This window comes from Mauremys reevesii, linkage group 6 (genome assembly GCF_016161935.1).
Source record: "Mauremys reevesii isolate NIE-2019 linkage group 6, ASM1616193v1, whole genome shotgun sequence".
NCBI classification, from domain to species: Eukaryota; Metazoa; Chordata; order Testudines; family Geoemydidae; genus Mauremys; species Mauremys reevesii.
Window position 1 is genome coordinate 118,202,577 of NC_052628.1, and position 12,393 is coordinate 118,214,969.

The 12,393-nt window shown below is 43.0% G+C and overlaps 1 protein-coding gene across 6 annotated transcripts in view; it reads left to right on the top strand.

The window, feature by feature from the left end:
• LOC120407789 (protein regulator of cytokinesis 1-like) overlaps positions 1–12,393 on the top strand; it is a 43,692-nt gene that overhangs the window by 16,595 nt on the left and 14,704 nt on the right. For all 6 annotated transcript variants that reach the window (XM_039543872.1, XM_039543869.1, XM_039543873.1 and 3 more), the window contains 3 exons: positions 1,067–1,300; positions 1,956–2,126; positions 11,276–11,425. In XM_039543872.1, coding sequence (XP_039399806.1) covers positions 1,067–1,300; positions 1,956–2,126; positions 11,276–11,425 — 555 coding nt within the window. The remainder of the gene's footprint in view (positions 1–1,066; positions 1,301–1,955; positions 2,127–11,275; positions 11,426–12,393) is intronic.

Below are 12,393 nucleotides of genomic sequence, written 5' to 3' on the forward strand. Positions count from 1 at the left end.
GCCTTCATCTCTATCCTGGGAGACTCACCTGCATATGCTTAGTTAAAATCCTTGGACATCTACTTAGAGCACACTGAAGCCCCTAAAGTCCACCCAGCGCATAAGGTTTTCATACCAATTTGCTGGTTAATGCGATTACCAAGAGACTATGTCAGAGTGTATGTCTGTTTCACACTCCTTTGACTTGGTTGGCTTGAAACGACAAATCCATGTCAATCAAGGCTTGCTTAATTGGAGGTAAGAGTGCATAGCTTGCTTTAGGAATATTTCCATCACACACTTGCCAAGCAGCTTACAGGCTCCCCTCCTCACATACACAAGATGCTGTTGCTTGGATTGATTCTCTGTATAGGACTCCTTGTGCTCCAGAATGTGTTCCCAGGGTTAGGTGGCCAAAATCTTCTTGGGACCTGTTTAATTGGATGGTCCTTATTCTCAGTTGACTGACTTTTGCCTGAGTGTTTACTCTTAGAAGTGGGCTCTTGTGCTTGAATATTGAGAGACCTTGAAGGTTTGGATCAGGTATACATATACTCGTTATTTAACTCTAGTTTAAAAAACCAAACAAACCTGCTTATACTGTTGGCTATATTGCGCCTCACTGTAATTGTGCTGTTTTCTTCTGCAATATCCCTTGAGATTCTTGCACTAAAGAGTGTAAATTCTGCACACAAGATGTTCTCTTAAAGTAGGGGTGGCCAACCTGTGGCTCCAGAGCCACATGCGGCTCTTCAGAAGTTAATATGCGGCTCCTTGTATAGGCACAGACTCCGGGGCTGGTAGGGGATTGTCTATATAACCCCTAAGGTTTAAACTTCTGGGGTAAGAGAATGTTATCAGTCTTCGGTGAAGCAACTAAGATCTCAAGAATTCGAACGTGAGAAGGTAAGTAATTTCAACAAACAGAAGTACAGGTCTGTTTCCCTTCTAGCAGCACACCCTGAAGGTTTTGCTCTATCACATACTGATTGTATCTGACGGCTTTTCTTGATGCCAAATCACAACCAAATGTTACAAGCCATTATGTATCCTTACGATTACAAAACATGCTTCAAAAACTCTACAGGCTGAAGAGGATATATCCATCCTTCAGATGGAGAAAGATCTACGACTGGCATTAGATGCTACACTCAAAGAAAAAAATGAGAGGCTGGAGGAATTGAAGCAACTTCAGCAGCAAGATGAAAAGCTCTGTGCTGAGCTTTTTACCACCCCTTACTATATTCCTACTGGCAGCATTCCAAGTCGTTTACAGCTGGAAGAGTTAAAGGAACATGTTCGGATGCGTTCAGATGAGAAGGTATGTGGTGTTTTTTTTAAAAAAAATGTTTTTTAAATCCAATACATGAAATGTGATTTGAGGCTGTAGAGAAAAGTGTTTTCCACCTCCGCATTTTAACTGGAAAAGAATGCTAGTTGCAGTGTGTCGTCTGATCACCGAGTGTAGCTAATACTACAGTATTTAGTTTAATGCTGATTTTTAATTCAGTTTAATTAAATCATATTATGTCCTCATTATCTGTATATATTTAAAGGCATTATATAGCTGAGACATCTCACCCTGTTTAAGGAGTTCTTTAAGTTATTGTGGAAAACGATAGTGATGAAATTTTAAAATGTTTGTATGAAGCACAACTTCACATTGCCTAAGACTAAAATTTTAAATGCTGTTCCTATGAACTGAGTTCCCTTTTCTCCCTTTGTGATTAGCAGATAGTACTTGGATGATGGTGTACACTTCAGCTTCTGTGCAGTGCTTTTAAGTTTTAGATAGTTTTTGTACAGTATAGATACAAAGCTATCAATCCATACTCAGAAAATGGAATTACCTGAACTAGCCAAATCATACTACCTTCGATATCGTCTTGACATGGTATCTTAACCAACGGAGCCTTCAGTATGAGACAATATTCTAAGCAATTGTATATAAAATGCTTGTTTTAATTTTTCAATAGAAACGACGTCTGGAAGTTTTTCTCAAACTAAGAAACGAAATCAGGCAGTATAATGAAGAGATTGGGCACACACCTGATTCTACTCTTGAAAAAGAGGCGCTCTCTGATGATGAGGAACCTTTTTGTCTTACCAATAAGAACATTGAAGCTCTTCAAACACTTGTTTATAAGGTTAGATTTTTAAGTGACTAAGAGAAAATATAGTAACTGTTTTTAACGATCACATGTAACACTGACACCTATAATTAGGCTGTATAAGCATTGCCATTCTAATACTTCCTACATCCTTAAGAACATAGGAATTGCTATGCAAGAGCAGTAGTAATCCATCGTGTCTACTATTTTGTCTGGCAGTGGCCAGATCTAGATGCCTCAATAGAAGGTGAAAAAACACCCAGTTTTTACCCTTGGTCTCACTTGCAACACTCACCTGCTCCATGTTATATTATTTTCCTTTGGTCCTCTTCTGCTCCCTGTTCCCTGATTACTCTCCTTTCTTCTCTTCACTCCATGCCTGTCTGTATCCTATGTTCTGTTTTCCTGATCATTGTCACGGAGTCCCTGGGCGATTGCTCTGGAACTGCTCCCCACAAAACCAGTCAGGACTTTGGGGAGCCTCCTCTCCCTTGGAGCAGACTTTTTCAGGGCAAGAAGCTCACACGTCTTCACCTCCTGGGTCTCTCCTTGGAGCATTCAGCATCCTCTGCCCCTCTGTGTGCTTCCCACAGCGAGCCCGCCTGTCCTGGTCTGCACCCTCACTTGAAACTGGGGGGTTTCAAAGTGAGGACCAGCATGTCTTCCCCCCACCCCAAAATCCTAGGGTAGGTCTCCCCTTCGGCTGCCACCACCCGGTCAATTTTGTGGGCCGGGACACCCCTGTTTCCCCCCTGTCTCCCTTCAAAGACCCTCCCTGGGAACACAGATCAATTCACAGAGGAGGAAAGATTTCTTTCACTTCCCTCTCCCTTCCCTGCTTTCTCTGGTGGAGACAACCCTTGTCTCCACAGAGTGGCGCCTAGCTTCCTTCCCCTGAATCCACAGGTAAGGAACTTAACCAAGTCCAAAGAAAAGAAAAGAATTTATTAAGAGAACAAAAAGAAAATACAGAATCTCTATGAGCCCAAGCTGGACACTCATAGGGTCTAAGCTTATCAATCTCTGGAGAGAATCCCCTCTCCCCCTTTCTTTCTCAGTGAAAGCAAAATCAGCAAACAGGAATAAAGCATTTCCTTTAGCAAACACACAATTGCAAATGTAGAAAACAAATCATAAGACTAATTCACCTTTCTAATTAATACTCACTATTAATTAGTAGAAACTACTCCAGGAGAACTTGGAGACATGACTGTCTCTCTTAGATTCAAAAAGAGTTCTAACTAGAACACAGACAAAGGCTTCCCTCCACAGAGATTTGAAATTATCTCGTCTCTGATTGGTCCTTTGGTCAGGTGGTCACCAGGTACTGCATGTTAACCCTTTACAGGTAAAACAGACTTTAACCCTTAACTATCTGTTTATGACACGCCCCCCAAATCGCCAACAGTGGGAACTACTGGTGTTGATTTCCTCCTAGAACTGTAAAATAAACAGATAACCAAAACACATGCACTATTACATATACTATTAAGTATGTAAACAACAAGATATTTGACATTGAAGAACACTTTGTATGCATTTGACCGGATATACTTGGCAACGTCCTTGCCCATTCCCTCCCAGTGGAAGGAATGTTTTTAACCTGTTTTTGCTTTGTTGACCCCAGAATGCCCACTGGGATGTCAGGGCCCAAGCTTAAGAGCTTGTCTCAGTACTTAGTTGGAACTACCAACTGTCTTTGAGGATGCTGGCCTTCCTGGTGTCCACCAGAAAGAATGTCCTTATATAAAAGTCCTTGTTTTACAACAACCTGGAATCGATTCGAAGAGCTGAGAGGCGGTGGGTTGCTCCGTGCCGCCGCCCAAGCTTTTTTAAGGCTGTTTTCGGCTTCCTGCTCAGTCTGGAACTGTTCCCTTGAGGCGGGAGACACCAGTTCCTCTGGGAGCGATGTAGGTGATGAGGTTGTTTCCATTGACTGTGGACCGCTCTTCGCTGGTGCACAAGGTGATATTTCAGGCTCTGGCTGAGCCTCTTGGGTAGAGTTGTCTGCTGCTTCTGCCAGTTTAGGCCAGTTGGCGCCCCCTGGCGGTGGAGTTGCAAGCGCTGGCGTCAGTGCTGGCGCTGGTTCTGCCGCTGGTTGCTTTTCCAGTTCCGGTCCTGGGACTGGATGTACTATGGCTGCTGTAGTTGTTGGCATGAGATCCGGTTCCACCACCTCTGTCTGGGTCTCTGGTAACGGCTCAGGAACAGGGATGGGAGTGCCTGCTTGTTTGGCCTGGCTGCGGGTGACCACTCCCCCCCTCTTGTACAGCTGCACATGGTTGGACAAGTCTTCCCCCAGTAGCATGGGGATGGAATAATTGTTATAGACAGCAAAAGTCCACTTTCCTGACCAGTCCTTGTACTGGTCTTCAGGGATGCTGTATCCATGGCAGGTCTTTTTAAAATTTTTTCAAGAAGGCCTCAGTGTTCTCACCTGCCATGTAGGTGGGAAATTTCTTGGGATGGGGAACAGTGCCTTCTGGTGTTGGCCACACCCCTCTGCAGTCAGTGAATTTTGTGTGTGGCTTGCTGGTGTTGCTATTTGGTGCTGGTCACACCCCTCTGCAGTCAGTGAACTGGTTTCCCCAATTCCTAACCCTTTCTATTTCTGAAGAGACTGAATAGAAAAGAAACAAAAACTTTGTATTTGCATTTGTGTAGCTGCTGTTTGCTGATATACTGAGAAGACCAAAAAAAAAACTGGTTTGTCCTGTTTCTAGCACTTGCTAAGTACCTCACAGTGGGGGTCCTTTCTAACAAGCCTCCTAGAAAAACTTGCACCTCTTTCCTAGCTGTTTTTAAGCAGACAGAAAGAAAAAAGAAAAGAAGAAGAAAAAAAATCCTTTTCTAACACAGCCCGTTAGAAAACCTTATTTCCCCCTTTGGTCAGGTGGTCACCAGGTACTGCATGTTAACCCTTTACAGGTAAAACAGACTTTAACCCTTAACTATCTGTTTATGACACCGCCCCAGCAGGGTCCTGGGGAAGCCACAGGGTCCTGCACCCCCACTTTGCAGTCAGACGTGACTCTCAGCCAGCCAGTAAAACAGGTTTATTCGATGACAGGAACATGGTCTAAAACAGAACTTGTAGGTACAGCGAACCGGACCCCTCCACTGGGTCCATTCTGGGGGGCAGTGAGCCAGACCCCCATGTCTGCACTTCACTCCTTGTGCCCTGCCAGCTCCAGACTCCCAAACCCCCTCCAGCCCCCCCTCCTCTGCTCAGTTCCTCTCCCGGGCCAGGAGGTCACCTGATCTCTTTGTCTCCAACACCTTCAGCTAGCACCTTTGCAGAGGAGGGGCCCAGGCCATCAGTTGCTAGGAGACAGAGAGTCAGCCAGGAACTGAGGCCCCACCACAGTATTCAGAGAAAACATTAAGAATATTCCCAGTTCGTCACAATCATAACCTCTGTTTTGTCCCAAAGATTTTCAAATCTGGCTCTCCCTTGTCTACAGTCAGTCCTTCACTCTGCAACCTTGGCTTTCAGTCAATTTTCTGCATGTCCAAGGCCCACTAATTGTTGTTGTGCTTCCCTCAGCCCTCTACGAAATGCACAATCTGTCATCTTCCCACCAATCCACTCTCATCTCCATCAGTCTATCATTTGCCTTCCTCCCATTCCAACCAATCCATCCTCTGTAATCAAAGTTTTGCCCCGGTTTACTCTTTCCCTGTCCCCTAGACAATTCATTCTTAGCCTCTGCCTCTCCCAGCCAATTAAGCTTTTTAGATAACTGATGATCAGCTCCCCTTCTCCAGTCTCCCTCCCAGCTGCCAGACAACTGATCCTCTTCCCATTGCAGGCCATTGGGCATAAGAACATAAGAAAGGCCGTACCGGGTCAGAGCAAAGGTCCATCTAGCCCAGTATCTGTCTACCGACAGTGGCCAATGCCAGGTGCCCCTGAGGGAGTGAACCTAACAGGCAACGATCAAATGATCTCTCTCTTGCCATCCATCTCCATCCTCTGACGAACAGAGGCTAGGGACACCATTCTTACCCATCCTGGCTAATAGCCATTTATGGACTTAGCCACCATGAATTTATCCAGTCCCCTTTTAAACATTGTTATAGTCCTAGCCTTCACAACCTCCTCAGGTAAGGAGTTCCACAAGTTGACTGTGCGCTGCGTGAAGAAGAACTTCCTTTTATTTGTTTTAAACCTGCTGCCTATTAATTTCATTTGGTGACCCCTAGTTCTTGTATTATGGGAATAAGTAAATAACTTTTTTCCTTATCCACTTTCTCAACATCACTCATGATTTTATATATCTCTATCATATCCCCCTTTAGTCTTCTCTTTTCCAAGCTGAAGAGTCCTAGCCTCTTTAATCTTTCCTCGTATGGGACCCTCTCTAAACCCCTAATCATTTTAGTTGCCCTTTTCTGAACCTTTTCTAGTGCTAGAATATCTTTTTTGAGGTGAGGAGACCACATCTGTACACAGTATTCGAGATGTGGGCGTACCATGGATTTATATAAGGGCAATAATATATTCTCAGTCTTATTTTCTATCCCCTTTTTAATGATTCCTAACATCCTGTTTGCTTTTTTGACCGCCTCTGCACACTGCGTGGACATCTTCAGAGAACTATCCACGATGACTCCAAGATCTTTTTCCTGACTCGTTGTAGCTAAATTAGCCCCCATCATGTTGTATGTATAGTTGGGGTTATTTTTTCCAATGTGCATTACTTTACATTTATGCACATTAAATTTCATTTGCCATTTTGTTGCCCAATCACTTAGTTTTGTGAGATCTTTTTGAAGTTCTTCACAATCTGCTTTGGTCTTAACTATCTTGAGTAGTTTAGTATCATCTGCAAACTTTGCCACCTCACTGTTTACCCCTTTCTCCAGATCATTTATGAATAAATTGAATAGGATTGGTCCGAGGACTGACCCTTGGGGAACACCACTAGTTACCCCTCTCCATTCTGAGAATTTCCCATTAATTCCTACCCTTTGTTCCCTGTCCTTTAACCAGTTCTCAATCCATGAAAGGACCTTCTCTTTTATCCCATGACAGCTTAGTTTACGTAAGAGCCTTTGGTGAGGGACCTTGTCAAAGGCTTTCTGGAAATCTAAGTACACTATGTCTACCGGATCCCCCTTGTCCACATGTTTGTTGACCCCTTCAAAGAACTCTAATAGATTAGTAAGACACAATTTCCCTTTACAGAAACCATGTTGACTATTGCTCAAGAGTTTGTTTTTCTACGTGTCTGACAATTTTATTCTTTACTATTGTTTCAACTAATTTGCCCGGTACCGACGTTAGACTTACCGGTCTCTAATTGCTGGGATCACCCCTAGAGCCCTTTTAAAATATTGGCGTTACATTAGCTAACTTCCAGTCATTGGGTACCGAAGCCAGTTTAAAGGACAGGTTACAAACCTTAGTTAATAGTTCCGCAACTTCACATTTGAGTTCTTTCAGAACTCTTGGGTGAATGCCATCTGGTCCGGGTGACTTGTTAATGTTGAGTTTATCAATTAATTCCAAAACCTCCTCTAGTGACACTTCAATCTGTGACAGTTCCTCAGATTTGTCACCTACAAAAGCCAGCTCAGGTTTGGGAATCTCCCTAACATCCTCAGCCGTAAAGACTGAAGCAAAGAATCCATTTAGTTTCTCCGCAATGACTTTATCGTCTTTAAGCGCTCCTTTTGTATTTTGATCGTCAAGGGGCCCCACTGGTTGTTTAGCAGGCTTCCTGCTTCTGATGTACTTAAAAAACATTTTGTTATTACCTTTAGAGTTTTTGGCTAACCGTTCTTCAAACTCCTCTTTGGCTTTTCTTATTACACTCTTGCACTTAAGTTGGCTGTGTTTGTGCTCCTTTTTATTTGCCTCACTAGGATTTGACTTCCACTTTTTAAAGGAAGTCTTTTTATCTCTCACTGCTTCTTTTACATGGTTGTTAAGCCACGGTGGCTCTTTTTTAGTTCTTTTACTGTTTTTCTTAATTTGGGGTATACATTGAAGTTGGGCCTCTATTATGGTGCCTTTAAAAAGGGCCCACGCAACTTGCAGGGATTTCACTTTAGTCACTGTACCTTTTAACTTTTGTCTAACTAACCCCCTCATTTTTGTATAGTTCCCCCTTTTGAAATTAAATGCCACAGTTTTGGGCAGTTGAGATGTTCTTCCCACCACAGGGATGTTGAATGCTATTGTATTATGGTCACTATTTCCAAGCGGTCCTGCTATAGTTACCTCTTGGACCAGCTCCTGCGCTCCACTCAGGATTAAATCTAGAGTCGCCTCTCCCTTTGTGGGTTCCCGTACCAGCTGCTCCATGAAGCAGTCATTTAAAGTATCGAGAAATGTTATCTCTGCATTTCGTCCTGAAGTGAAATGTTCCCAGTCAATATGGGGATAATTGAAATCCCCCACTATTATTGGGTTCTTAATTTTGATAGCCTCTCTAATTTCCCTTAGCATTTCATCATCACTATTACTGTCCTGGTCAGGTGGTCGATAATAGATCCCTAATGTTATATTTTTACTAGTGCATGAGATTTCTATCCATAGAGACTCTCTATGGAACATGTGGATTCGCTTAAGATTTTTACTTCATTTGAATCTACACTTTCTTTCACATATAGTGCCACTCCTCCCACTGCCCAACCTGTTCTGTCCTTCCAATATATTTTGTACCCCGGAATGATTGTGTCCCATTGATTGCTCTCAGTCCACCAGGTTTCTGTGATGCCTATTATATCTATATCCTCCTTTATCACAAGGCACTCTAGTTCACTCATCTTATTATTTAGACTTCTGGCATTTGTGTACAAGCACTTTAAAAACTTGTCCCTGTTTATTAGCCTGCCTTTTTCTGATGTGCCAGATTCTTTTTTATGTGACTGTTTATCATCTGATCCGGCCCTTACATTATACTCTTCAATCCTCTGCTCCTGACTATAACCTGGAGATTCTCTATCATCAGACTCTCCCCTAAGAGAAGTCTGTGTCCGATCCACACGCTCTTCTGCAGCAGTCGGCTTTCCCCCATCTCCTAGTTTTAAAAACTGCTCTACAACCTTTTTAAGGTTTAGTCCCAGCAGTCTGGTTCCACTTTGGTTTAGGTGGAGCCCATCTCTCCTGTATAGGCTCCTCCCATCCCAGAAGTTTCCCCAGTTCCTAATGAACGTGAACCCCTCCTCTCTACACCATCGTCTCATCCAAGCATTGAGACTCTGAAGCTCTGCCTGCCTACCTGGCCCTGCGCGTGGAACTGGGAGCATTTCTGAGAATGCCACCATAGAGGTCCTGGATTTCAGTCTCTTCCCTAGCAGCCTAAATTTGGCTTCCAGGACATCTCTCCTACCCTTCCCTATGTCATTGGTACCTACATGTACCACGACCACCGGCTCCTCCCCAGCACTACACATAAGTCTATCTAGATGCCTCGAGAGATCCGCAACCTTCGCACCAGGCAGGCAAGTCACCATACGGTTCTTCCGGTCATCACAAACCCAGCTATCTATGTTTCTAATGATCGAATCTCCCATTACTAACACCTGCCTTTTCCTAGAAACTGGAGTTCCCTCCCCTGGAGAGGCAACCTCAGTGCGAGAGGCAACCCCAGCACTATCTGGAAGGACGGTCCCGACTACAGGAAGGTTTCCCTCTGCTCCCATTGACTGCTCTACTTCCCTGGGCCGTTCTTCCTCTTCAACAGCACAGGAGCTGTCTGAGCGGAGGTGGGACAATTCTACAGTGTCCCGGAAAGCCTCATCAACATACCTCTCTGCCTCTCTTAGCTCCTCCAGTTCCGCCATCCTGGCCTCCAAAGCCCGTACATGGTCTCTGAGGGCCAGGAGCTCCTTGCACCGACTGCACACATAAGCCACCTGCCCACAGGGCAGGTAATCATACATGCAACACTCAGTGCAATAAACTGGATAGCCCCCACTCTGCTGCTGGGCTTCTGCCTGCATTGTCTCCTAGTTAATGGAAGGGTGGTTTACAGAAGGGAGCTTTGAAATGTGGTTCGGTTTATAGGTTTTAGGGGGACCACAGGGAAGGGGTTAGGGCTGGCGAGGGACTCCCGGTCCCTTCCACTCCCTTCCCACTCCCTTGCGAAACTCCCTGTTAGGAGCCCCTGTTCGCAAAGTTCCCTGGTCGCTTGTGCGCGGCTTTATAAAGCCCTGGCCTGAGTGAATGCCCCGCCCACTGATTAAGGCTCAGCCAATTACCAGAGGCTTCAAGCTTTCAAACCTGCCTCCAACTGAAGTTATCTGCACTGTTCACACAAGTACGAGGCATCTCTGCTCACTTTGGCTAAACAGAAATTTGTCCCTTTGAAAATCAAACACTGATAAATAAGAGAGCACGACACTGTATGATTTCTAGAGCTGATATAGGGCAATTTGTTCAGCAGAGTGATGTAAGCTTCGTTATGATTGCATCATCCATGACTTCTAGGAATAACATGATGCAATTCACATCATGTATGATGCAATATCAGCTTCAGATTGCATCATTCATTGTTTTGCCTAAAAAGCAAGTACTGTCCAAACCCAGTCATAGATTTATTCATAGATCCAGTCAAAGATGTATTTTAGTCATTTCTGGTTTAAATTGAGATCCCTTCCCTTCATAACTCACTTATCCTCTGCTATTCCCAAGTCAAGGGTCGAATATACTGACCCAATAGCATATCTTGAAAACTAGAGCCAATCAACAATTTTAAGCATCATTTTCGTTCTCAGTGACCCAGAATTAGTAAAGTTTGACTACATTTATTTCAGAAGCATTTTGCCTGTAGAGCAGTGTAATTTGCAGAGTTTCTGGAAACTCTTGATTTCTGCTTGTATAGATGAGTTAAAGATGTCTTTCTAATGGCTTACATCAGGAATGAACTAGACCATTGGACAGTACAATAATATATTTTTTAAAGAGTATACAGCTTGCATCAAAATAGCGATCCATACTTAACTGTACAGATCCCACGTACTTAGTGTCCTCACTGCAATGCTGTAAGAACAAGCTTTCTTCCTTTTTCCATATCTTTACTAGAGCTTGTACATTATTTCTCTTCCTACTGAATAATTGTTGGTTGGTTCACCTTGCTACTATACTATAATTTCTCAGTGTTCTTCTACATTAAGGTGCTATCCTCTCTGAAGTAAGTTTACCTTATGCTGTCATACTATATGCCTTGTAGTTGCAGTTGAAGAAAGAATCTGTAATCTCAACACGGGAGGCTCTGAAGGAGAAGGTACGACTTCTGTGGAATAGACTGCGCTGGCCATTAGAGAAGCAGGAACAATGTAAAATGAATATTAAAGGCTCCATTACTCAAGAAGTTACCATGGTAAGACAATATTTTTCATCAAATTATTTCCCCTGCCTTTCTTCTTACAGAAACTATTTTAGGTTTTTCTTTAAATAGACAAGCTTTGTCACAAAATCCAACTACATAAGAAATGCAAGGTTTACATTAAGAACTCACTTTGCGAGAAATGCAAGGTTTACATTAAGAACTCACTTTGCGAGAAGGCAAACCCTTATGTATATTCAGATTCCCCTTAAAGTAGTGTTTTTGCTGGCAATTGAACTTGAACTACTGTTGCTTTCAAGTTGAGCTTAAATTGCTAAACTGGATGTCTTGTACTAGTTTGTTCAATTGGTTTGTTAGTTGGTGATAGAATTTCAGATTGTACATTGATTATTTCTGCCAAGATGTTTCATACTCAAAATGTTTATATGCTGAAAAAGGCAAGTCCATAGTGTGAACGCAAATTTGAACATTAAATAGGATAATAAAAGCCCATGCTATGTTTATAGTCTGCACCACTTTCTGATATATTGAACTTCTCCAAGTTAAAAATGCTGACCTATTTCAACAAGTTATACTCATCGCTTAAAGCACAAATCTCACCCACATAAATGGTTTTAAAAATCCCACCCTTGGGTGCCTAAATGTGGGTGATGCCTTGCCTTGTCACAGTGCTCACCAGGCATCACAAGCTGTTTAGTTTAGTGTACGATAGCTCATTCAGAATATGTTGGTCTGTACTGACCATTAGTTGAATCTTGAAATCTCATGTAAGTTTTTGTAACAGCTAATGTTATTAAGACCTTGAGTGGTGGAGAGATCACTTAATCAAAACTCTGGATGTTGCATAAATGTTTCTGATTGTGGTAAGTGTTCTATTAATAGAAATTAAGTAGATACCCATAGGGCATCTTGGATTCAAAGAGGGCATCACTTTCTTCTGGAGGCAGAAACAGGTCTCAGGTATATTTCCCATATAATAAATAATCCAATCTCATAGAGCT